At 41.5% G+C, this 26295-nt stretch overlaps 1 protein-coding gene across 2 annotated transcripts in view; it reads left to right on the top strand.

The window, feature by feature from the left end:
- Positions 1-236: 236 nt before the first annotated feature.
- The window catches only part of MYO1D (myosin ID), a 381175-nt gene continuing 355116 nt past the window's right edge, over positions 237-26295 (top strand). For both annotated transcript variants that reach the window (XM_010372265.2, XM_030922987.1), the window contains exon 1: positions 237-631. In XM_010372265.2, the coding sequence (XP_010370567.2) occupies positions 537-631 (95 nt within the window). In that variant the 5' untranslated portion in view covers positions 237-536. The remainder of the gene's footprint in view (positions 632-26295) is intronic.

Here is a 26295-nt window from a genome sequence, read left to right as displayed (position 1 = left end):
GTGCCATCCTCTTGGCCGCCTGAGATCCCAGCGCCTGTCCCCAGGGGGCGCTGCCGCCCAGCCGCCCAGCCGCCGCCGCCTGGCCAAGCGCGCGTCCCCGCCGCCAACCCGCGCGTGCGCGCCGCCCAGGTGAAGAGGCGGTGGCCAGGGCCGCGGCTGGGGCGGGCTCCTCAGTGGGCCGGGCGGGGCGGAGTCGGGAGGCCTGGGCGGGGCGGCGCCGGGGCGAGCCCCAGGCCGGAGGCGGGACCAGCCGCCGCCGTCTCCGTCTCGGTGTCCCGGCCCCTACAGCGCCCGGCAGCCGCGGCAGGAGGAGCGGAAACTGCGGGGTGCGTCCCGTTCGGAGCCGCGGCGGCCAAGAAGGCGCCGAGGAGCAGCGGGGCGGCCTCCGTCCGGCCCGGACCCGCCGAGCGGCGTGCGCGCCCCCTCCCCGTAGCTTCGCGGCGAGGCCTCGCCCCGGCCCCTCCCGAGCTCATCGCGGGCCCCCGGAGCGGCCCCGGCGGCCCGAGCGCGCCCACCTGAGCCCCCGCGCCGGCGCCATGGCGGAGCAGGAGAGCCTGGAGTTCGGCAAGGCGGACTTCGTGCTGATGGACACCGTCTCCATGCCCGAGTTCATGGCCAACCTCAGGCTCAGGTGAGGGCGGAGCGGCCGCGCGCAGGGGCGCGGGGCTGCGCTTTCCCGAGAGGGGGCGCTTCTGGGCGCGGCCGGATCCCGGGTGTCGGGGGGCGCCCAAGCTCCAGGGATGGAGGGGCGGCCGGGCTGCGGTGTCCGGGGGTCTGCCGAGCTCCGCAGCTGCGCTTTCCCGAGAACGGACGCCCCTGGGGTGCGGCCGCTTTGGGGTGCGGGGGGCGTGTCGAGCTCAAGGGCCGCGCTTCCCTGAGAGGGGAGCCCTGGGCGCTGTCCTGGGTTTGGGTGCAGGGGGTGTGCCGCGCGGAGGGCGCGCTTCCCCGCGCCAGGTGAGGGATGTGGGCGGGCCGGTGACCTCATGGAAACTGAAGGGAAATTACTTGAGCGAGAGTTGCGGTGGCCCCGAAGGCCCTAGGAGGACTGGAGGGTTATTTTGGAGAGAGGTTGGCGTCTCATCCCGGCTTTACACTTGCTTCTTTTCTTTCTTTCTTCGCGCCCCCACCTCCGCCCCGCCTTTTTTTTTTTTTTTTTTTTCTCCTGGCGTAGTTCCATCCTGTCATTCAGAATGCTATGGAATGATCCCTGAGCTGTCTGTTCCGGGACACTGGCTATTTTTTTAGTTACTCTCTGAACGTAATTAGACACGTTTCCAGACATCGAAGAGACTGGTGTACTTGCCAGTGCCAAGATAAACTGTCTGAATTTGACAAGACGTTCATGGTTTTGGTTTTTTTCAAGGAGTTAGTGGATGGAGCCCTTGTGTTACTGACATCCTTGAGAACGTAGTCACAACTCATCAAAATGGGCTTCCAAGATGTGGATTTGTTTTAGAAAGCCCTTTACATGCGATTATTTCACCCTTGATAGAGTAATATGTAAACAGTTTTAGTTTGACTTAAACGTTAAAGTAAGTGGAGTTTCAAAATAGCTGAGTTTTGGTGTGCGTGTGTATGTTTCCCTGCAAGCTTTGGCTCCATTTATTCTAAGGTTTATAGCTACACATCACTCCTTAAACTTATAAAATGAAAAATCATAATCTAGGCTTGGGTGCTTAACCCTACTTGCAGTATTAACTACCTCTGTCAATCCAGTTGACAGGTGTCAATCAGATTTATTACATACCAGCATAGTGATAGGATGTTACATTTCTCATCAAGTTTTGGATGCACAACTTTTGTAGAAATCACCTCAAATATTAATCAAAATGACATACTTCTACATCAGCTATAACCAATACCCATTATCATAGTGATTAAGAGTCCGATTGTTGAGATTAAAATTCTGGTTCTACTACATTCTTGCTGTGATCTTTGAGCAAGTTACTTAACCTCTCTGTGCCTCAGTCTTCTTGTCTGTAGGATTGGGTTTGTCCTAAGGGTTAAATGAATTATTAATAATATGTGTTTGTAACTTCAAAGATTAGTGCCTGGCAAATCCATATTAGCAAAACTGTTTTAAGTTTTCCCAAGTGCACGTAAAATAGATAAAGGGGTAAGTTACATAGCAATTTCATAGATTAAGGTTGTTTTAAATTATTTAAGAGATTCTACTCGCCTCCCCCCAGGAAATAAATTGTGTGCTTTGAGAAATGCCTTTATAGTTTTGTCACTCTCAGCTTATAATCATTTCAGATATTCAGACATTGGTACATTTATTGTGTACATACTGTATACAAGACACTGTAGTAATAGTTGAATATGGAGCCATTCATTTTAACCTCCATCTGTCACCTCCAGCAAATACATGACTTTAGCCAGAGCTTTTGCAGAATTTTCAGAATTTGAAATTGAAGGCGTAGAGTCTAACAGGGCTACATTAGTTTGTAGGACTACTCCTCTGCAATAGAATTGAAACTCATGTGGTTTTTTGATAAGTAAATTGATTGAAGGCACTTAGAATTTCTGTTTTTTTTTTTTTTCTAAAGCATTAAGTCTCTTAAGTGTGAAGTTTGAATCTCAAGATAGGTTACTAAGGTGAGGCTAACAACTCCTATGTGTACAGAAGAGAATGCTGCAATTTTTTTACATTTATATTTTTTAGAGATGGGGTCTTGCTATGTTGACCAGACTATTCTTGAATTCCTGGCCTCAAGCAATCCTCCCATCTTGGCCTCCCAAAGCACTAGGATTATAGGCGTGAGCCACAACGCCCAGCTGAATGCTGCAATTTAATTCTACTGTGTGCAAGGTACTCTAGGAGATAAGCGAGGAGGATCCAAAGAACTACAAGGTGTGCTCCTTACCTCTCAAAGGGGTGAATCTCAATGAAGACGTGGAGAAAGGTGGACTTTTCTATTGATTTAAAGAATAGTTCAAGAAAACAACATCAGGAGGCTGAGACAGGAAGATTGCTTCAGTCCAGGAGTTCAAAGCTGCCATAAGCAGCTTTGATCACATCGCTGTACTCCAGCCTGTATAATAGAGCATGACCCTGTCTCTTAGAAGAAAAAGAAGAAAGAAGAGAGAGAGACAGAGAGAGAGAGAGAGAGAGAGAGAGAGAGAGAGAGAAAGGAAGGAAGGAAGGAAAGAAAAGAGAAAGGAAGGAAAAGAAAGAGAAGATAAAAGCCTTATAAAGCTTAGGTGATTATTTGTCAAGTGATTATAGAAATTGTTTTGTAAGTTCGGAAGAGAGAGCTGCCTTAGATTGACTCCAAAGCACCTTATAGAGGAAGAGAGGAGTTGAGCTGAGTTCCAAAGGATGGGTAGGATTTGTAAAGGTGGACACATGGCTGGAGAGCATTCCAGGTGGATTAAGCAGCATGAGCAGGGGTTGGCGGCACGAAAGCTGACTCTGGGTGACAGTGAATAAGCTAAGTTGTTTGGAAGGGAAGGGGTTGGTGTCGTGGAGATGTGGGAGGAATCACCAGCTCTCCACATGGCCATTGGCTAAGGCCCAGGTTTTTAGGTCTACCTTTATACCCAATCTCCACATCATTCAAGATCCTGGGTGTACAGATGTATATGTGTTTGTACATATCTCATCTGTGTGTCCTTGATGACTCTGTGTGGTTCTCATCATACAGATCAGTGATTATTCATGACTTACTTATAAATTAAAGTAGTTGGTTCCCTGTAGCCATAAACACAGTGTCAGCAAAGGGTAGCACCCTTATCCTCCTCTCAAACTATAAATTCTGGCCTAGACAGAAAGCAGTCTTCTCTTTCCTTTCACTTTGCAGAAGGTGACCAGAAACCCACCACTGCATAATCCAGATGCTATTCTGTGATGCTGACGTGTTTTTGTCTCCTGGAATATTGGTGGTTGGGCAAATGTCTGATTGTACATAGCTGAAATTGAGCGTGTTTGGTCCATTGGTGGATATGGATATGTGAGTGAAATTCCTATGTGTGCTTGTACCTCATGACTCCTGCCCTCCCAAGCTGCAGTTCCTGCTCTTACTCCCCAGTCTGGAATGTCCTGTCCTCCCTTCCCACCTGGCTCTTCTGCAAGACCTGCTTCCTTCCTTTAAGGCGTGTAATAGTCAAGCACTCAAGGCTGCAGGTGCTTCATGGGTCTGTGTTTTCTCAATAGCAGCACCTAGCACAATGCTGGGTACAGAGTACCTTCCTTTGTGGCAACATTTTTTTGAAGAGGGGGGAAAAGTTTCAGTGACTTTTTTTTTAAGCTTATGTGGCATGGTCCTTTTAGAATCATCATCTTCTTTTGCTATTAATCTGGCCTTCTTTTCCCTCTTGGAGCTAAAGCTTGATTTTTAGACAACTGCCACAATTGACGGAACTTTCTCCTACCATTTTTACTTTAAAAAATTGACCTAGATGTGTGTCTGGATGGGGCAAGAGTAAAAGAGTGATGTGGATTAGTGCGAGTTAGAATATCTGAGAAGGAGCTTCAACTTATATTTCTTGCTTTATAACAAAACCTGCTTGTATTGTGAGGGCTCCTTCTTTCCCTCCCAGAAGTCTCTTGTTGGGGGATATTTCTTTTGCCTTTTTGTTGGAGGTGGAGGTGGTGGTGATAAGTTCCTCATTCCAGTTTCCAAGGATCTCTGCCCAGGAGTAAGACTCCTGTATGAGTCCTGCCTGCTTCCATGGTCAGGAGCAGTTCCTGCCAGCAACCCTGATGACCACTTGAAGCCCAAACCACAGCATCCCTGTCGTACCATGTTCTGCTTTCTCTGTAGCCACTTCATTTTTAGATGTGGAGCTCGTTGATTCCTTTTCTCCTTACTTGGACCATTCCTATACATGAGTTCTTCCACATTAACATCAGCTTTGCACCCTCCCTCTGAAAGTCCTGCCAGGGCAAGCTGCTTGCATCTTCTCGGTATGCTCCTTACTCCGCACACTCTTCACTCTTCAGTTAGCCATGTGCGTGAAAGGGAGAATACAGGCTACTGCTCAGGAGTGGACTTGAGCCGTGGACGGTGTCCTTGACAGAAATGCTTTCCATTTTATAGGACAATGAAATTATACGTTAGGCTTCCAGAAGTCCAGTTTCTTAACTTGCTTTGTTATTGGTTCCTGTTTTGAGAATAAAGCATCTATTCAGCCTTACGTCGTGGCTTCTCAGAAATTTAATTTTTCCCCCCTCTTTTCTTAATAGGTTTTGTCTTCCATAAAAGGAATCATCTGAACCACTGTTCGTGCCAAAGCTCCATGCAACTCCTCATTTTTAACCTAACCCAGCATGTCTTTTGTACCTTTGCTTAGGCCTGTGATTTTCAGCCTTGTCACTATTGACATTTTAGACTTGGTTGTAAGGGCTGTCCTGTGTGTTGTAGGATGTTTAGCAGCATCTCTGGCCTTTACTCACCAGATGTCAACAACTCCACTCGCCTTTCGTTTATGACAACCAAAAATGTCTCTAGACATTGCCACAAGTCCTTGGAGGAGGAGTTGTGTGTGGGTGGGTGTGTTTGTGCTCACACACATGCAATATTGCCCCTAGCTGCGAGCCACTGACCCTTGCTGTTTTCACCCCCTGGAATGTCCTCCTTTCCTCATCTCTGCCCTCATTCCCTGCCTGCCATACTCTTACTCATCCTTCAAGACCGGATGTGAGAAATCTTTCCCAATCCCCCAGAACAGGTCAATGTCACGTTCTCATGTGCTCTCAGGATACGTGGGCATTTATTCATAATGGAGAATTTATCGTATTCATAGGTTGCTTCCTCACCAACCTATGGAATCATCAAAGGCAGATAGCCTGTCAGAGGGAGATCCAGGTTTTCTGGTGCTTTGAAACTCATAATGCTTGGGGGCAACCACCTTTAAGAAAACCAATGTAAATCCTGAATGCAGAATTAGATGCAAGGCTTTGGAAGGGGAAGGTGCAAGTGAGTGGCTGTGAAGCAAACCTACCTTTAATGCTTTTGTGTTTTCTGTGATGCTACAGAATTTGCCCTCCCCCATGTTTAATACATCTTAAGATGAATTAACTGAGTACTCAAATATTGGCTTATTGTTCTTCAACCAGTGGAATTCTTTCTCTTTTTTTTTTCTTTTGCATACAATCTTCTCAAAATATTGTACTTTAATAGAACTAAACTGTGTTTTGGGGCAGTGAGTTATAGATTAGAAGAAAGACAGGAAGCAGACACACACACACTCATCACACCATCCCTGTATTCTTTCTCTGTGGCTGTTTGGTCATTTGGAAAATTTGGTGGGACAAAGGGTTTCTCTTGCTTGCCAGGGGAAAAAAAAAACATAAATACCCTGGGTGGTCTTCAAGTAAATGTAAACTTGCCATTGGTTCAGGGCTCTAGTTAGAAATAGCTCTAGTTAGATTTATAGGAGAGGTGAATGGCACACTAAATCTTTTTGGCTTCCATGTGAAATTCTTTGGCAACCTCTTTTGAAGGCCTTTGGAAAAGGACAGTTTGCTCTCTGCCTGTTTTGTACATTGGCTTCATATTGGGACAAAAATGGGAATTTGGGTTTTGGAGCTGCCATTTGGAGTGAATCACCCTGCCGCCTGGTTTCCTTTCCTACTCCGTGACAGAGTTCCGAGACTATTTTTATTCAGGGTCATTTCTTGACCCTGGAGACTTCTGCTGAATTTAGTTCCCAAATAGAGCCAGATGTGGGTGGAATCAAGCACTTAGAAGTTGCTACTGGTTCATTTCCTTGCAGGTTTTGATGGGATCTACTTTTGTTTTTCTTTTTTTTTAGACAAGGTCTCACTCTGTCACCCAGGCTGGAGTGCGATGGCACAGTTATGGTTCACTGCAGCCTTGACTTCCCCAGCTCAAGCAACCCTCCTGCTTCAGCCTTCTGAGTAGCTGGGACACACACCACCGAGCCCGGCTCATCTTTTTTTTTTTTTTTTTTTTGTATTTGAGAAGTACTTTTACATTAAAGAGATATACTTTGGCTTTTTGCTTAACTTTGAGACAAAAATGTTGAATCTGATATAGGTAGAAATGTGTTTATTTAGTGATCTCCGTGTTAGCTCTGTGGAGAGCTGTTCGTTGACATTCTCACCTAAGTCTGAGTCAGCTAAGCAAAATGGACACTATCTCTAGGAGTGGTCCCATTTAAAGAGAATTCTCTAGTACCCATCTGTGGTGCTGCCACTGGAACTGGTTTGGGTCATTGTATTATTGTCCAGCCACTGCCAAGTCGGGGAACTTTACCGTCAGCAGTGGCTCAAGCTCCACTGGGTTGATTACCTGTTCATGAGCCTCACCGACATGGCCTGTAAAAACGCCAACTATATTCATAAATGGGGTCAGAGGGAAACAGCATTTTAAAATATGCATTGTATGTCTCTCCTTTATCATTTATTAGATGCCTTGATTTAGATGACAGTTTTATTTCCTGTAGGAAGCAGGTTTCTTTCAGTTCAACTAGAATGTAATTACTGGCTAGATCTCTCTTCTGAGACAGGGCCTCCCTCTGTTGCCCAGGCTAGGGTGCAGTGGTGCGATCTTGGCTCACTGCAACCTCTGCCTCCCCGGTTCAAGCGATTCTCATGCCTCAGCCTCCCTAGTGACTGGGATTACAGGCACGTACTACCACTCCCAGCTAATTTTTTGTGTGTTTTTAGTATAGATAGGGTTTCGCTCTGTTGGTCAGGCTGGTCTCAAACTCCTGAGCTCAAGTGATCCACCCGCCTCGGCCTTCCAAAGTTCTGAGATTAGAGGCGTGAGCCACCGCACCCGGCCAAGATCTTTTGAATGGAACAATGTTTTCCAAACTTTAGTTTTGAGCATTTATGGGAAAAAGAAAAGCAAAAGTGTGCTTCCAATAGGGAATCACAGAAAGAGCATAGGCTCTGAGACTAAGTGACCAAGTTCAAATCTCAGCTTCACTTTTATTCCTGTTAGCATGGGCTTCCCTAAGCCTCATTTCCTTATATGTAAAATGATCACCTTTCAGGGTTATTGAGATGAAATCACATGTGCAGCAAATGCCTTGTATAGAATTCTCACTCAGCTATTGCTAACTCTCCCTGAATCCTTCCCAAATGGCCTCACCTCCTTACCCTGACCCCATAACTGCTAGAGAACTGGATATTTTCATGTCTTCCTTGTCATTTCTTCCTCCCTCATTAAGACAAATTTGTTTGTTTTGATTTTGTTTGCGGGAGGCAAGGATGAAACTTTGCAATGGCGCAAACTAGGGAATTCACATTACCTAGCCGAGAGTGCAAGAACACTGGAAATAGACAAATCTGGACCTTAATCTTGTCTTTGTTCATTTACTACCACCTGTGTGACCTTGGACAAGTGACTTAGCTTCTTTGAGCCTCAGTTTTTTCATCTATAAAGATGATGTGTTCTTGTGAAATTATAGCACATTTAAAACGTGTCAAATACCTATGGTGGTGGTTGAAGCATAGTAGATACTCAGTAGGTGCCCCCTTTCTCTGCTCCATTCCCTGATCCAGCCCTGTGGACCAAAAATGCCCTTGCTATTCCCAATTCGCTCTGTAACTATCACCCTGTGCATTCTCATAATCACATTCCCTCCAGGTATCACTGTTTAATTTCTGGAAATTGTTTTAAACTCTTTGGAAAATGAAATCTATTCGTATTTAAGAGATTTCTAAATTATTTTATTCTGCATGTCACTGTTCTCAGTCTTCACAAAGGTTTATAACATTTAGGCACTATTGCCAGGTAATAGACTTTAAGTCTAGAGTTGTTTTTTTTTTAAATCTATAACTAATTTCCTCATTCATCTCTAGACCCTATATGTGTTATTATTGTGTTATTATTTGTGTTATTATATGTGTTTCATATAATCTGCTGGTATTAAAGCTAGCAACTACCTGAATTCTTTTTTTTTTTTTTTTTTTGAGATAGAGTCTTGCTCTGTCGCCCAGGCTGGAGTGCAGTGGTGCGATCTCGGCTCACTGCAACCTCCATCTCCTGGGTTCAAGCAATTCTCCTACCTCAGCCTCCCAAGTAGCTGGGATTACAGGCACCTGCCACCTATGCCCAGCTGATTTTTGCATTTTTAGTAGAGACAGGATTTCACCACGTTGGCCAGGCTGGTCTCCAACTCCTGACCTCAGGTGATCCGCCCGCCTTGTCCTCCCAAAGTGCTGGGATTACAGGCACGAGTCACCGTGCCTGGCCAACTACTTGAATTCTTAAAGTGTGCTTAGTGCTGGGTTGGGTACTTTGGTGGGGGTTACTTTTAATAAAGTTACTCTTTGAGAGATAACTTAATTGAGAGTAAGAGATACATTAATAAATGGATCAATATAAAGTGAAATATGATTGGGCTCAAATGAATAGCACAGACAATTCTTTTTTTTGAGGCAGTCTCACACTGTCACCTGGGCTGGAGTGCAGTGGCACAATCTCAGCTCACTGCAACCTCCACCTCCTGCGTTCAAGCAATTCTCCTGCCTCAGCCTCCCGAGTAGCTGGGATTATAGGCACCCACCACCACACTCAGCTAATTTTTGTATTTTTAATAGAGATGGGGTTTCACCATGTTGGCCAGGCTGGTCTCAAACACCTGACCTCGTGATTCACCCTTCAGCCTCCCAAGACAATCCATTCTTTTAAGGGCTTCCTACAGAGAAGGAATCATATCGTATTGTTAGAAAAGAGAACTGATGACAATATAATTAAGAGCTGTATGTATGTACTATATTATGAGGGAATTCGGCAAAAGAAAAAATGGCATTGGGAGTAGGTAAAAAATGCCCTATGGAAGAGGTAGAATGTCAGCAGACCCTTGTTGAAGTATTTGGAAACAGCCCTTCCTCCGCCTGCTCTATGGCCTGAGCCATCCTGGCCTTCTTTTCTTCTCTCTCCACTCACTTTAAGCATGCGTGGGCTGGCTGTGCTGCTAGCCAGCCTCCATTGCTCAAAAATATTTTCCACCACATTGTCTGCACTTCTTTCATTCTTGTCTTATGCTGCCCCAAATTCTCCCAACTAGAGATTGAGTTAGGTTGATAAGAATCTTCTTAGAAAGTCAAATAGTTCTAATGCAGCACAAGCACATTAGTGTAAATCTGCTCAGTCTGGTTAATTTCTTTCTCATGCCTCAGTGGCATCAGTTAGAATGAGGAATAGAGAATTTCATTTTTGAGAAATAATTTTACAGTATGTTACTCTTCAGGGATACAGCAGACCTGGGATAGAGAACTGAACCCTTGTGGGAAGGGATGGGCAGCATATAGTATAAGGTTAGTTCATTCTTGGGGAGGCAAGTCCTGATGACAGAGAGGGGAGGGTACCTGATGAAAACTTCGCTCAATTAAAAATTGTGTCTGTGGTTTATCTTTGGGTCTAAAAGAGGAAGAGGAATTATTTTTTCTTTTATTTTATGCTCAATTGCAGAACTTCCAAGACTCAGCACTCAGTGTGTGTGGTGAATACTGTGGCCTTAACATTTGGGTTAAAGGGACATTAGGGAGGAGCCAGGTGCAATGACCCACATCTATGGTCCCAGCTACTGGGGAGGCTGAGGCAGGAGGATTGCTCAAGCCCACGGATTTGACACTGTGATCACGCCTGTGAATAGCCACTGCACTCCAGCCTGGGCAATATAGTGATACCTTGTCTGTAAAAACATAAAAATAAAAAGAGAGACACTAGTGAGCCAGACTATGACTCTAATCATGGCTTTCAGCATTTCTTATTGAAATAGAATGATCTGCTTTTGGAAAACAGATCATTTTTTAAGAGAAGGGTTCCAGTAATTGACTTCAGTTGATGGAGAAGGGAATCAAGAACATCTGCTAGTTCCTCTTGGTATTTTGTCTACCTTCCAGGCTCCTCATTGTCCTAGCCTCATTCCTGAAGATATCCCAGTTTGTATTCCAGGCACAGCTGCTCACATGGGACTAGTTACAGTTATCCCAGAATGAGATTGCCTTTATTTTCCTACATTTCTGCTCCTTGATACACAATATAGAAAGGGATTTCACTTTAATGAGATTAAAGCATTAACTCTAGTAAAGCTATTTTGCTTTAATAAAAAGATTGTTTACTCCTGAACATAGATTTTTCAGAAAGAGCCACAGGCCAGTTCAGGGTTCTAAAAGAACCTCCTGGAATAGATAGATAAACACACTGGGGAACAAACACAGCTTTCCTTTTATTCCTCCTCTCCTCATATCTCTCACAGTTATATTGTTAAGTCTTGGGAAAAAACCCATTACCACTTACTGTATATTCACAAGGTTCACATATGCAGTAGAAGCAAATGAATTTGTCAAAAAAAAAAAAAAATGGCTTCATCTAAAACAATGAAGCAAACAAATTTCGCCTCTGACCACAAAGTCGTCTTTGAGTAACTTGTACAATAGAGGACCATCTGTAGCGACATTGGGCGATCCCAAATGGTTCTAGCTCAGACTGTTGCTTGGAGTCCAATATAAAGTCAAGATAAATTTTATAGTCAATTAAAAAAAAGTCAAACCCCATGGGAAAAAACCCAACAACATATTTGTTTTGGATAAACCCCATCATTAGTCATCTTTCAGCTTTGGGTTTTACAGATATTTAGGTCATTTTAAGTTTATTATAAGAATAGTCCTTGATATTGAGGTTGAGTTAACCTGATTCTACCATCTTATCCCGTGTTCCTTCTGATTAAGACAAAAACCTATAAATGACTCAAAAAATCTCTAGAATAGTTTAAATGTCAGTGAGTACAACTTTTTTTTTATTGCATTCAACCTTTCCTATCAGTTTATATTTATGTCCTACCTCTACACTCAAAGTTCTAAGGGCAAGACAGAATCTTATCTCCCAAGGCTTATTCTGAGGCCTTAAGGACAAAATATTTTCACCTCTATCACGGAATAAACAAATAAATGCATAGTACTTCTGCATCTTTGATTCTTGGCTGAACTATGCATTTACTATATTTTATGTATGCTTTTTAATGTATCCTATTTTATGTGTTTATATAATCTGATTTTTCTGTAGTAACTTCAGTTTTTGGTAATACAGGAAAAATGAAATTACAGTTACTCTTGGAAAAACCACTAAAATAGATTTTGGGCCTTTGTGAAATGGTAGACGTTTCTCTCCTTTTTTTTTTTTTCTCATTTGTAGAACTCAGACATGTGAAGCTTGACACGATACAACAAAGCGGGAAACATTAGTGGCACTGTAATCTTGAGCAGTCTCGTGTTGTTGCTTGCCTTAGCCAGTTAACTACATTTTACCATACTACCAAACTTTTCACAACATTGTGATGCCTTTATATAGCTTGCTGTTATTCGTTGAGTGTTCCTAAGGGACATGCTTTTACACAGCAAACCCAGGGACTAAGCTTGTTTAGATTGGTGCTTTTAAAAAAAAATCTGTATTCTGTGGTGTCCTGGGAGGTGCCTGAGGAGCAGTCTTGGATTACAGGTAGAGGTGGAGTAGGGCTTCAGGCCCTGGCACTCTGGTGCTTTTAACAGAGCAGCTCTGCTCCTGCATAGTGGGGTTCCAAGGAATATGTCATTTGGGAAAAAATGCTATCACATTGGAAAAACAGCTTGCAAACAACTGTTTTAGATGATTTTTTTTCCAGAAGGCTTTTATCCTTGCAAACACCAAAAAAAAAAAAAAAAAAAAAAAAGGGAAGAAAGAAATGCTTGTAACCAAAATTACTTTAAAAGTGGCAGTGTGGTATAAAATAATGAGCAAAGGAAATATTTCAGTTATTCAAAGTTAGACATCGCTATGGCTACTTTCTGCGGTACAACTTTAAAAATCTACCTCAGTTCTCTGAGCCTTTAATGGCCCAGTCGTCTTCAAATGAGACTGATTCCTACACTACAAGGTTATTACATCAAATGAGATAATAGCTGGGTTGTTTATTGTTCTTTACACATAGAGGGCACTCAGATGTTCGTGCCTTCTCATTTTTGCTTTCTTAAGCAGAATATAAAGAATGTGATTTAATTCTTTTTCTTAATGACTTAGATCATCATGACTGTAGTTATAAAAAGTTGTTTTCATGTCCTTGATATTTATTGTCATATTTGTAATGTTTTGTTCCACACTAAGTTGATCTAAATTAACTTTTAAAAATATATGGTTCAGTTTCCGTCGTTGCTTTGTGTGTGCCTCTCCATGAATTCCCTTACCCCTCTTAATTTACAAAGGTGATCTGCTCTGAGTTTTGGCTGTCAGCCGAGCTCATTAGAAGGATGTATAAAAAAGGAGTTAATATGTTCTAATGAAGACTGAGGGGTTATCTTGGGTGTATCAGTCGTAGGGCAAGAGTTTTAAGATGTCTGTTTTTTATCTTCTCTGCTGAGAGGTATTTTTTATTGCTTTGCTGTGTTTGGCTGGAAAGGCAAGTAGGCCAAGCTGAGTCCTAAGTAGGTAAGGTGCTACTCTAAAACATATTACTGCCCTTGGTATTTGAATTATTTGTGTGGTTGAACAAACCAAACATGATGAGTGGATTTTTCCACACTGTGTGCAATTTATGACTGCTTGTTGACTTGTGGTAGGCAGCTGCTATTGGCAGAATCTGTTACTGTTTGCGTCTCTACCTCTCAGGTTCCTATTTTATCTGAAACTCTTACTGAAAAGAAACCTCTTCTCCAAATTCTTGATTTATCCTAGGCTGGGGTTCCCAAATCCAGCTTTGTGTCATGATTACCCAGCTTTTAAAATACATAGATTCCCTGGACTCCATCTCCTGGAGATGGCGATTTATTAAGCCTCCTTAGTGCCCAGGTGTGTCTCACGTGCAGCCAGGCTCAGAGCCACTGTCCTCGGCTAACGTTTTTTGCTCCACAGTTGTGTTCTGTTAAAACTGCTATGACTGTAATGTGAGCTGACTGATGTATTAACAAATGTGTTACAACTTATCCAGATAATCAGTGTTCTCAGTTCTGTTTTGATTATTAAATCAATTTAATCATTTGATAATCACTCTTTATTCTTTATCCTTACAACGAGTTTTCCATTTTTTCACCTGATGGTTATGGTTGGCCAGTTTTAGGATACTATGTATGTATTTTTCTGTCCTCAGATTCTCCATACAAAAATATGTAATCCCACCCTCCTTGTTAATACTTTATTTCCCATACAATCTTTTCTAGACATATAAAAATGTACATATTCAAAAATTTGGAATCTTCCTGCTTATACAACATATAGCTTTGTAAACTGTTTTCTCACACAGCATAGTATCTTAAATGTTTTTCCATGCCATTAAGATGCCTTTGAAAGTATGATGGCAACCACGTTTTTATTCTTTTCTGGATATGCAGGAGCAACCCAGACAGCCACGGTTCTTGTTCTCATAGAGCTGATAAACCAGCAAGGGGAACATACTAAACCAGTAAACAAACAAAAGGATAACTACAAGTAGTAATAAGTGTTACGAGGAGAAAGAGCAGAGTTCCCATAGGGGAAATGGAAGTGACGTGTCCAAGTGCATGGGTGTGTCACAGGGAGGGCACTTTATGGGGAAGATAGCTTTAAGCAAGATCAGAAGGCTACAGAATGTGTGAGTGTTGGGGGAGAGGTTGGGGGTGGGGGAACACTCAGATAGGGAAGAGAGAGAGAGAAGACAGAGACATACTTTTATTGATTATTTATTTATTGAGACAAGGTCTGGCTCTGTTGCCCAGGCTGGAGTGCAGTGGCATGATCTCAGCTCACTGCAACCTCCACCTCCTGGGCTCAAGCTAGTCTCCTACCTCAGCCTCCCAAGTAGCTGGGACTACAGGCGTGTACCACCATGCCCAGCTAATTTTTGTATTTTTTGTAGAGACAGGGTTTCACGATGTTGCCCAGGCTGGTCTCAAACTTGTGAGCTCAAGTGATCCACACCTGTCTTGGCCTCCCAGTGTTGGAATTACAGGTGTGAGCCATAGCATCTGGCCGAGACATATTTTTAGATAGACTCAATCAGTTTCTGAAACTGAAAGGCATCCAGTGAGGCTGGAGTCTTTGGGCCGAGTGAGGCAGGCAAAGTAGGGGCGGGTGAAGATGGAGCACTCATCAGGGACCACGCTTTGCCGAAGGGGCTTGGGACATAAAATCCCAAGATTCAAAACTTAAGTATGTTGGGGAGCAATTGAAGGGCTTTACATCATGGCGACAGCACATTTGTAACTATCTGGGCTTTCTTTCATTAGCTCCTATAATCCCTCTGGTCTGGGAGATGGCTGAATGTTTATTTTTTGTCACATTCGTGAATTGGGTGCAGATTTGGCAATTGCTTTCTATACATTTCCTCTGCTGAGAGTAAACACAAATACAGCCCAGACTTGATCTCTGTAGTATAATAGAGTTGTTTCTTGGAGTGAGTAGCCCAAGGGCAGTGTTTTGTTGATTTGAAATAAGTAAATCTTGATAATGACTAATGGGCTACCACTGATTTGGGAGGATTTACTTTTCTTGATTTTATGCTTCAAGCCAGAGAGAAATTCTGAGCCATGAATTCTCTGATGAAGTCTCCTGAGTCATAGAATTTTAATGCCAGAAGGGAATCTTGAGGTTCCTCACTGTTGTATAGATGCATGAAGTTAGAAACATAGAAAGTCAGGACTTTTTACTAGTCTAGTGGCACATTTACTATGGGGGCAAAAATCTCCTGTCTCCTAGCTTTGTGTTTATTATTCTGTTTTTGCCCTATTCCTAGCTCTGTTGCTTTGCAGTCAAGTAGCAACTCTTCAGTTTCCTTTATTATTCTCACTTAAAAGACCTGAACAAGTTGAAACAATGGAAAAGCTAACAATGTAAATAATAAGTAAACCTCTAGTTCTCTATTGAAGGGCAACACTTTAACAATACAAACACAAAATAACATTGTTGTAGGTGTGAGAAAGGTGGAGGTCTTAGTAGTCTATGTTATGTGTCACCATTGACCTGGGCTATGTCAGAGGAAATACAGGGACTTGGAAGTTCCCTAGCTTATCACACCTCTCCTGGAGGGTTGTGTGGTTGCTGGCTTTACTCTGTATCAGTCAGAATGCTGTTGGGGGCAGCTAAAAAGAAAACCGGACCAAACTGGCTTAAACAGAGAAGAAACATGTTATCTCACACAACAAGAAGGCTAATGATAAGAGAGACTCTGGCCAGTCCCTAAGAACTCTGCCTCCACTTGTCTGTGATTCCTTTGGTCCTGCCCTTCTTGTTGTGCTGGTTTCATCCTCAGCTGGTGGAAGGTCGTTGCAACAGTTCTGTGCATCTCACCGAGGCACAGTAATGTCCTGAGGAAGGAGAGTGAGCTGTGTGCTTGTGTTGTGCTCCTTGCTTAGGAAGCCCCCCAGAAGACTTCCTTACATGTCTCATCAGTTAGCATTTGGTCACATGCTCATTATTAAACCTGTCACTGGTAAGAGGAATGTGGTTATCATGATTGAATAGTCAGGCGCTGATGATAGATTTCACATTTCCTGCAGCATAGAGCTCTATGGAAGGGAGTGGATACCTGAACAAAATCAGGCTTCTTTAGGAAAGGGAATTTTAGGGGCAGAATAGGATAGTGGATAGGCAACCAAAAGTGCCTCCTCTACAGTTTTACAAGCTATGTAGACAGAATAGGATTTATTCAGAAAAGAATGGTCAATATGATGAGGGTACTTGAAACCACATCATTTAAGGAATGACTGAAGGAACAAGACAAGATGTGAACACCAACCTCAAATACTTGCATATGAATTGATTATGTTTATTATGGGAAACCCCAAAAGACAGAATTCATGCCAGTGGGTAAAAGTGAAGAGATGTAGATTTATCTTTCTGCTCCTTTTCTTCCTCCTCTTCTCTTCCTCCTGAAGAATTTGGTCCTAAAGCCATTGGGTTGGGGCACAGCACGGTAGGCATCCATCCCAGGGGAAGGGGAGCCACAGGGGCCCAGATTAGAGTTTGGAGCCAAGATGAGTAAAGAGGGGGCCAATGCATGAGGACCTGAGTATGGAGAAAGAGCATTCGTGCTGGCATGGTTTTGGTGACAGCAGTAGGAGATAAGTGATAAACAGGGAGATTGACAAATAAGTAAATATGTTAAGGATAATGGAGTCAGGTTTCTCATGGTCATAAAAGAGAGCTCCAAATATGGAAAGGGGATAAGTACAATCAACCTTTTGTAGCTAGATTGGAATCAGAAGTTTTCAATATACAGCTAGACAGAAGAGTAAATATAAATGTGAATGTGTACGCATGTATATCCATACATTATATATTCCCAATCTCTGTCCATTGTGAGGACCTGGGAGCAGTGATACCTTAATATAATAGCAATGGTCACACCTAGTACCATCCTCCACTGAAAGAAATCAGGGCTCTGTGGAGAAATGGGTAATTCCAGGGTTGTGGCAGAGTAAATATTAATACAAGGTGAGCCAGGGGGATCTTGTATCAGAAATCTGGGAAATCCTCAAAGAATAATGAAAAATGTAAAACAGATTCAGAAAGTAGCTTAAGTGAGTACCCACTAGCTAAATCTGGGTCAGTTTAATCATCAAAGTGAAATCGGAAACCATGAGTCCATACTTAACATGAAGTAATAAATAACTTCTGAAATTTGATGAGGAATGGGATATTTACTTAGTATCTCCCTACAAAATGTTCAATTAATTAATATCAAAGAAAAAAAGATTATTGTTACAGTGGAGAAGCCTGACAGATACTACCTTAATGAAGTGACCAAAATGAACAATATCAGAAACAGGACAAATCAGAATCATGTACCATGTGATCAGGTGCAGTGAGAAAAACACAGCATTACTTCCTCTGTGACATCCCTGCTAAAGATGCATAACCTGAATCTAATCAGAGGAAACACCTAGCAAGCTCAAATTGAAGGCCAGTCTTTAAGTAGCCTGTAACCTTCAAAAATGTTAAATTCCAAGAAAGACAGGAAGTATTCTGGAAGCAATAAGAATAACAAGACATAACAACTAAAGGTGAAGCATGATGTTGAACTGCATCCTTTTGCTATAAGGGACATTTATTGGGGCATTTGGTAGAGTTTGAATGGGGTTCAAGAATTAAATCTTAGCAGTATATCATGTGTTAATCTGCTGGTATTGATAGTTGTATTACGGAACTGCTACTTAGACATCAAATCGTTCCCAAAGAAGGTAATGAGTTTCTGGTCATGTGAACTTACTGAAACTGGAGTTAAAAATTCACTCATTAGGTTCTTGTAAAGAGATGTTGTGCATCTGGAATATTGTTCTACATGGCTTCTAAAGTCATGTATTCTAAGATTCCAGTTGTCTAAATTTTAAAGTAATAGTTGAAAATATTAAATGATGTTATGCCTTCAGTTATTACAAATTAACAATTAACAAATTACTAATCAACAGGTATTACTTAAAGCTTTTTGCTAGAAACTGTGTATACTGAGGACTACATATAATTCATTCGAAGAATAATGATGTAATTGGAGATAAATAGAATGAAAAGATACGTAACCCCCAAAAGTAGCATATAATAAATGCCTGATGATTAGTACCAATATTCTACAGTTCACTTGTGGAGGAAATTTCTGAGGAGTCTGAGCTTTGGTGGCTAAGGAAGGCCTTTATCGATTCAGGGATTGGGCTAAATGCTGGAATGTGAATAAGACTTAGCTATGCATGAAGTAAGAATGGCAAGGGAGAGCATTCCATGCAGGGGTGCCTCTGTGAATGGTGTGACATGTTCAGGGACAGTGAGAAGACCAGTCTGACAGGGTTAAAGGATTCTTTTTTTTTTTTTTTTTTTTGAGATGGAGTCTCACTCTGTCACCCAGGCTGGAGTGCAGTGGTGCAATCTTGGCTCACTATAAGCTCCGCCTCCCGGGTTCACGCCATTCCCCTTCCTCAGCCTCCCGAGTAGCTGGGACTACAGGCTCCCGCCACCACACCTGGCTAATTTGTTATATTTTTAGTAGAGACGGGGTTTCACCATGTTAGCCAGGATGGTCTCGATCTCCTGACCTCCTGATCTGCCTACCTCGTCCTCCCAAAGTGCTGGGATTACAGGCGCGAGCCACCGCGCCCTACCAAAGGATTCTTAAAGGGTTAGCTCTGCCTTAAATTCATTACAGCTGGGAAGACAGGAGTAGATTCCATAAAATGGAAAATGGAAAGGAAACTAATTATTGGGACAGCTACAAGGCATCATCAGGTGCAGCGTTAGGTGGTTTTCACTCATTAACCTTTATAATCTATTCAACCCCACAAGATAGGTGTTATACAGGTGTGAAACGTGTTTACAGAGAAAGAAGATGGCTTTGTCAAAGTCACATAACTAATTAAGAAGCAGTTTGAATTTGAAGCCACACTGACAGGACTTCAAAGTGCTTGACCTTTCTGCTACCCCTGCTTGATACATATGGAAAGGAATAGAGAGCAGTGATATAGACTTGGGGGGAGGGGATGACTATATGTGTAGAATATTGAGAAGAATATTGGAAAAAGGAGGATGTTTCCCAGTACTTGTTCTCATGTTGAGATTGAAGTGCTCATAGAATATGACTCTGAGATTTAGATGATCAAAAATGAGCATAAAATGTAAGAAAAGGGCCAAGGATTGAACCTTCAAAGAGATCTATATTTAAGGGACAGTCAGAATAATAAGGATCCTAAGAGGAGTCTGAAGAGGCATGTCCATGGAGGTTGGAAGAAAACAGGAAAGTGTGATATCACAGAAGTTGAGAAGAGAGGGGTCAGCAAAGTTGCACACTTGAGAAAGGCCAAGGAAGAGAAAGATGAAGAGGTGTCCATTAAGTACAGCATCCAAGAGAGCACTGATGACTTTCATTAAGGTGGTCTCAGTGGAGGGGTAGAGGTGAAAAATAGTTTGTAGTGGGTTAAACAGTCAGTAGGGGTGAAGAACTAGAGACTGAGTGGTGATACTGCTTTCAAGAAGTGTGTTTTAAAGGAAAGAGAAGACCATAGCTACAGGTTTTTGTTTTTCTGCTACTGTTTAAGTCAAGAGAGTTGAGTGTGAATAAGTAATGATGGGAAGGAGGCAGTAGAGAGAGAAAGACATTTGAGAGGACAGAGAGTCTTCTGCAAAGGATGAGATATCTGAGGAGATGTGAAGTGCTGGAATCTGGAGCAGCAGACATGAAGAGGATGAAGGCTCCTATGGTTTTTGCTGAAATTGTCCATGTCTGTCCCTCATACAATAGAAGTCTTTGTGTTCCCAGGCAGGGTGGTCTCACTGACCATAGTATAGCTGCTGTGTGGTCTACACCATTTCAAAAAGAAAAAAAAAAAATCATCCAAGAATAGCATCTGCATGCACATTCTGATTGATGGCAACTAAGATACATTTTGTTTAAAGCTGCAAAATTCGGTACTGTCATTATAATGCTGTCGTTCTGAAATACCTTCCTTAAAAATGAGAGTAAAAGGAGAACAAGGCAATAAGAATGAATATACTCTCAGCCAATGAAAGCTAGCCCTACAGACTATCATAGCATGGATCCATGAATTAGCACCTCAGACAGCCTCATCCAAAGAGCTCTGCACTGTGCGTTCCAGAGATGAGTATGTTTCACAACATGTATTGTTTACTCTGTTGTGACCTCTTTTTCTCAATTTATTTTGGGTTCTGCAGACCTATTTTGATCTGTAATAGTTGCCAAAGATTTTAAGTGAATGAATGATATTAGGCATGCAAAAAGTAATACTAGACCTGCAGCTACTGCAGTGTAGAAATAAAGGGGGAAATTATTATGTTAGATGTTAAAATGCAATAGGAGTAGGAGTCGAAACCTGAGAAAAAACACAAGTGTCCGTCAACAATGGGATGGAAAAATAAATTGTATTCATACAATAGAATGCTAGATGACAACAAAATTGAATGAATTACAGCTACATACATCAGCATGAATTAATCTCACAATCATAACACTGAGCAAAAGAAGCCAGACACAAAACAATACCGACTCTATGCTTCCATTTATATAGAATTCAAAAACAAAGCAACACTAATCTATGCTGTAAGAAGTCAGGATCATGGTTATTTTTGGAGAAGAGAGAGGGGACAGTAATTAGGAGGAGACTAAAGGAGGGTATCTGGGGGTGCAGGGAACAATCTTCTTGGCACAGGCAGTGGTTATATATACTAAAGATGTGTACATTCTTATGTATGAAGGTTGTACTTCAGTAAAAATGTGTTTTTAAAAAAGGCCACACGGAGCCCTCAAGGAAGTCATTGAGGAAACAGTATAAAAATCAGCAAGCAGTTAAGGGTTTGTAGCAATCCTTTGACCTTATACATGGCATCATAAACCTCATTGCAGCCAATGGGGATGAACAAACAATTTTATTGTTAGTTGAAGGTGTATGTCATGACTTCCTTGGATTTGCAGAGACTGCAAGAGTAACTGCCAAATATGGGATGTGTGCGTGGGTGTGTGAGTGAAGGTACACTCGCACATGTACACATATACATTTGTATATCATATGTTGGCATCTTCATAGGGACCACAGTACAGCAACTCAATAAAGTGTGCAGATTCAGCCAGTGCCCTCATTCCAGGAAACTCTACTTCCAGCTCTCTACTTTGAATTCATGTCTGTAGCTATAGTTACAGACTTTATTGTGCCTATTCAACCTTTACCCTGTGTTTATTACGTGTCAAATCACTTTCTAATTTTATTTTGAGTTTCAGATGCCTTTCAAGAATTGCACATTTATGGGATGTTTTTACTCCCATAAATGTTTTTACTGTGTTAACCTGGCCCAGTTGGTCTGTGTACAGGGAGTACAAACTAATTCTGATGTTAGTTTGTCAAATAAAATTAAATTTCTTACCACTGCATAAAGTGTATAATGTATCCCAAAGTGAAGCAAGAATTATTTCTTGATTATTTGTTGTTTGCCATTGGCTTCACCAATGATTTCTCCCTTTAGCCCAGAAAAAAACTGAAGTTGATTCCTTTAGACGTGCAAGCTTTTCACATTCAGGTTTATTTCAGGTGGAACTTTGTCTTTCTTGGAGGACAGTGACTCACTTGTGAGGAATTTTGAATGGCTAAGTAAGGAAGAGATCTGTTTTTCAGAGTTTCATAAATTTTTACTAGTCTACTCTGCCAGGATCCATTTTTATTCCTTCATATAAGCTCTTATGAGTTAGATCTTAATGATGATTCTGATTAATAAGCTAAAATTCCCCAGGATTACCTATTGCCTATGCTTACAATTAATGTAAATTTTCCATGGAGTAAAAAGGTTATTTTATTTTTCTTTAGTTTGGACTGATTCCAGTATGCTGAAGTTGTTGATATTGCTAGTAAAAAGAGTATTTGAATTTTCATTCTATTTTTAGGAAACTAAGATAATTTTTGCCTATATTTGAAATCAGTAGCTATGAAAGGTGACTTTCAAGTGTATACCTAAGAGGAATTAAGAGGTTGGGGGAACGTTCTAATAATTAAGTTTAAAATGTGCATACTTTAAATATCACTGCGAGACAGTTGTTTGAACTTGAAGCAGATACCATGCTTCATAATGTTGAATTTACTGTTTGTTTCAATAATTTATTGACAAACTTATTGGGTAAATTTGCCATCTTGTATATATTGATTCTAGAGCATTGGTTCAGATGTGTGGGAAAAAAGATCCATAATTTGTTAATCCATCATGTACTTTTTGTTTGTTTGTGAGCCAAATCATTCATTTAAGCAATTAGCAGTTAATTATCCATCAACTGTATGCTAGGTTTTTAGAGATACAAAAATGAATAGAATCCTTTCCTTGTCCCTGTGTAATCCAGGTCTATAGGGAAAGACAGACATGGAAATAATTACAGCAGTGTAATCCATGCTGTGATGGAAATATGGATGATATGCCCCAGGAACTCAGAGGAGGATGCATCCAACTTTTCTGGAAGGTAAAGGGAAGCTTCAAAGGAGATGTTTGAACTAAAGGGTGAGCAGGAAGTTGACAAGTTGGCCATAGAATAAGAATTCATCAAATCCCATGCTAAAGATTTTTTATTTTATTATGTGGTGATGAGAAGCCATTGAAGGATTTTAATTAGGGAAATGACTTGATCAGATTTACATTGTAGAAGACTGTGGTGTTAATGAAGGAGATATATAATCACATGACTGAAGCCGGAAGTAGAGAGAACATTTAGGAAATTGTTGAAAGAGTCCAAGTGAGACTAGTGAGAAAGTGGGAAGAGAGACACAGAGGCATGGTTTTCATATCTATTGAGAAGGTAGAATTGATCGGCTTTGGTATTTGATTTCTAGTCTGGTTCACCTACTTACCTAAAGTAGGAGTTTGGGGTTGATGGTGCTGTTTACAAAGAGTAGAGATGCAAGAGGAAAGAAAACTTGGAGTGTGGGTTAGAAGGTAAGATAACAGGCTGAGGCTGTTGTTCTTGTGAGTCATCACATGGAATTGTCTAGTAGCCAAATGGAAGACTGTACTGTACAGTTTTGAAGCATAGTAGAGCGGTGTGTAGTCGGGACATAGGTGTTAGAGTCATCTGTATATGATGACATTTGACACTTTTCAAGTATACGAGATTACCTTATTAGAGAATGTATACAGTGAGAAGTGAAGGTAAATACTATCTTTCAAAAAAAGATCTTTTGGACCTCTGATTTGTTTCTCAAAATTGTTTCTTTTTTTAATCTAAATCTATAAATACATGATTCTTGTAGAAAAATTGAAAAATATAGAAATATATAAAGACAATAAGATAATAATATTCACCCATAATTCAATTCTAATTCCCCAAGAAAATCACTGTTAGGAAAAAACTATGCGTGTATTTGCCACATAGTTGAGATGACACTCTACAGACAATTTTGCACCCTACTTACCATTAATTCAAGCATAATATCATATTAGTATTATAAATAATACATCTGTACAAGAATTGTTTCTCTAAGATCACAATTCTTCTTGGTATGGATTCCTAGAAGTAGAATAACTTGGCTACAAGACATAAACAAATGTAAAACTTTACATTTTGGTTGGGCACAGTGGCTCACGCCTGTAATCCCAGGAATTTGGGAGGCCGAGGTGGGTGAATCACCTGAGGTTAGGAGTTTGAGACCAGCCTGGTCAACATGGTGAAACCCCATCTCTACCAAAATATACAAAAACTAGCCGGGTGTGGTTGCGTGTGCCCATAGTCCCAGCTACTGGGGAGACTGAGGTGAAAGAATCGCTGGAACCTGGGAGGCAGAGGTTGCAGTGAGTTGAGATCACACCAGCCTGGGTAACAGAGTGAGACCCTGTCTCAAAACATAAACAAACAAAAAAGCTTTACATTTCATCAAGTGTTTTTCAAAATGGTCATATCAATTTCTCCTTCCACTGGCAGACATTTCTAACATTCGAAGATTTTAGGGGAAGAAGAGTCAATAAAAGAAATAAGCTAGAAAGTAATGGTATGAGAAAAACTAATGGAGGGGAGAATTTCTAGAAGAAAACAACAGCAGTAGTAAATGCTGTAGATCAAGGGTCCCAACCCCCAGACCCTAACCGATACGGTGGCCTGTTAGGAACCAGGCTGGGCCGCACATCAGGAGGTGAGCAGCGAGCCAGCAAGCAATATAGCCTGAGCTCCGCCTCCTGTCAGATCAGCAGCGTTAGATTTTCAGAGGAGTGCAAACCCTATTGCGAACTGCGCGTGTGAGAGATCTAGGGTGCACACTCCTTATGAGACTCTAATGCCTGATGATCCGAGGTGGAACAGTTTCACCCTGAAACCACCATTTTGGGTCCATGGAAAAATTGTCTTCCACAGAACCTGCCCCTGGTGCCTAAAAGTTTGGAGGCCGCTGCTGTAGAGAGATCACATAACCAAACAATGGAGGAGCCCATTGAGTTTGATGATGGGAGGCATTGGTAGAATGGTAGGGAGTTAGCCAGGTTACAGTGAGCTGAGGAGCAGATGAGGTGGATATGGACAGTCCGGTAGAAGGGCTGCAGAACTGGTGAAAAATATTGTGTTGTTTTTAAAGGTGAAGAGTCTTAGGCATGTTTGTGGGAATTGGAGTTGATCATTGATGGAACAAGATGCTTGAGGAAGTGAGAGAGGATGGGTTCCAGAGTTCTGGGGCTGCCTCTTTTGCAGGCTCAGGAAAAAAGGTGGTCAGTATTAGGGTTGATGTAGGTAAAGTGGCAGGAAGTCGGAGTTGTTTCTGTCTATTGGATTTTATTTTGCTTTGTGAAATAGAAGGCAAGATGTTGGCCAAGAGTGAGGGGAATGGTAGAAACATCAGCTTGAGGTAAGAGTGAATAGGTTTACCTTCTGATTTGGGAGCTGTTGAAGGACAAGTACAAGGATCACCAGACAGTGCCAGAGGTCCTCCTGATGTTGAACTCCATGGATTTATATATATAATTGGTCAACCTGAGTCTTTTTTTTTTTTTCATAGTACTTGGCAGCCTAGGTGCAGGGGAGAAATGAAGTAAACAGTTGGTCATCTGAAAACAAAATGTTTTCATAAGTACTCTTAACTAACTTAAATTTAAAGTAGGTACAGGGAGGTTTATTCTCCCATAAATGAGAAAAAAGAGACGGAGATTGACTCCCATGGTAAGTTGGTGATCAACCCCAATCCAAGCCTTGATAAGACTCCATTCCCCTCAAATTCACTAATGCTTGTAGTTAAGTTTTAGAAAACTTGGTATATCCTTATATGATATATCTCAAACAAACAAAAAACAGGGTACATAAGAGTGAGTTAGGGAGAAGAAAAAAAATCAGGCAGCATTACTCTACTGTGTTATTCCTGTGCAAAATTACTTCATATTACAGAAGTGGAGTAGTGTTTAATCAGAGGAAATGCAGAGAAACAATGAAAGAGAGGCAAATAGAGCACTTACAAAAGTCACTTAGTTGTTGTACTGCTCAGACATTTTTTCCTGAAGAAAACTTACAAAAATTAATATCAAATACAATTTTATTTCAAAATAAAATGGCTGCATTCTTTGATAGGATTGTTGTACCCATGGTGAAAGAGTAGTGCAATAGTTGAGGTCTGAGTGTGTGTTGTGTTGGAGGATGGGCAGTTGTCCATTTAAATATCAGTGGATAATTATTATTTTAAAAACTTCACATAGTTTGATTCTGTCTCAAAATATTGTAAAGAAATAACTCCTTTATGAAACTTACCATCATTGTTTTCTCTTACATGGTCTTGAGTGACATCAGTTTTGAAGGATGTAAAGAGCCATCTCAAGAACAGTAGCTATTAAACTGGTTTGAAAGTTGCTTGACAATAATGGAAAAAAAAAGTTATTTCCCAAAGGATTGCAGTAAGACTGATGATTTTTATGCCAGTGGAAGGCCAGT

The sequence above is a fragment of the Rhinopithecus roxellana genome, chromosome 19 (genome assembly GCF_007565055.1).
Source record: "Rhinopithecus roxellana isolate Shanxi Qingling chromosome 19, ASM756505v1, whole genome shotgun sequence".
Taxonomy (NCBI): domain Eukaryota; kingdom Metazoa; phylum Chordata; class Mammalia; order Primates; family Cercopithecidae; genus Rhinopithecus; species Rhinopithecus roxellana.
The sequence above is the reverse complement of the archived record's forward strand: the minus strand, read 5'-3'. Positions and strand labels throughout refer to the sequence as shown.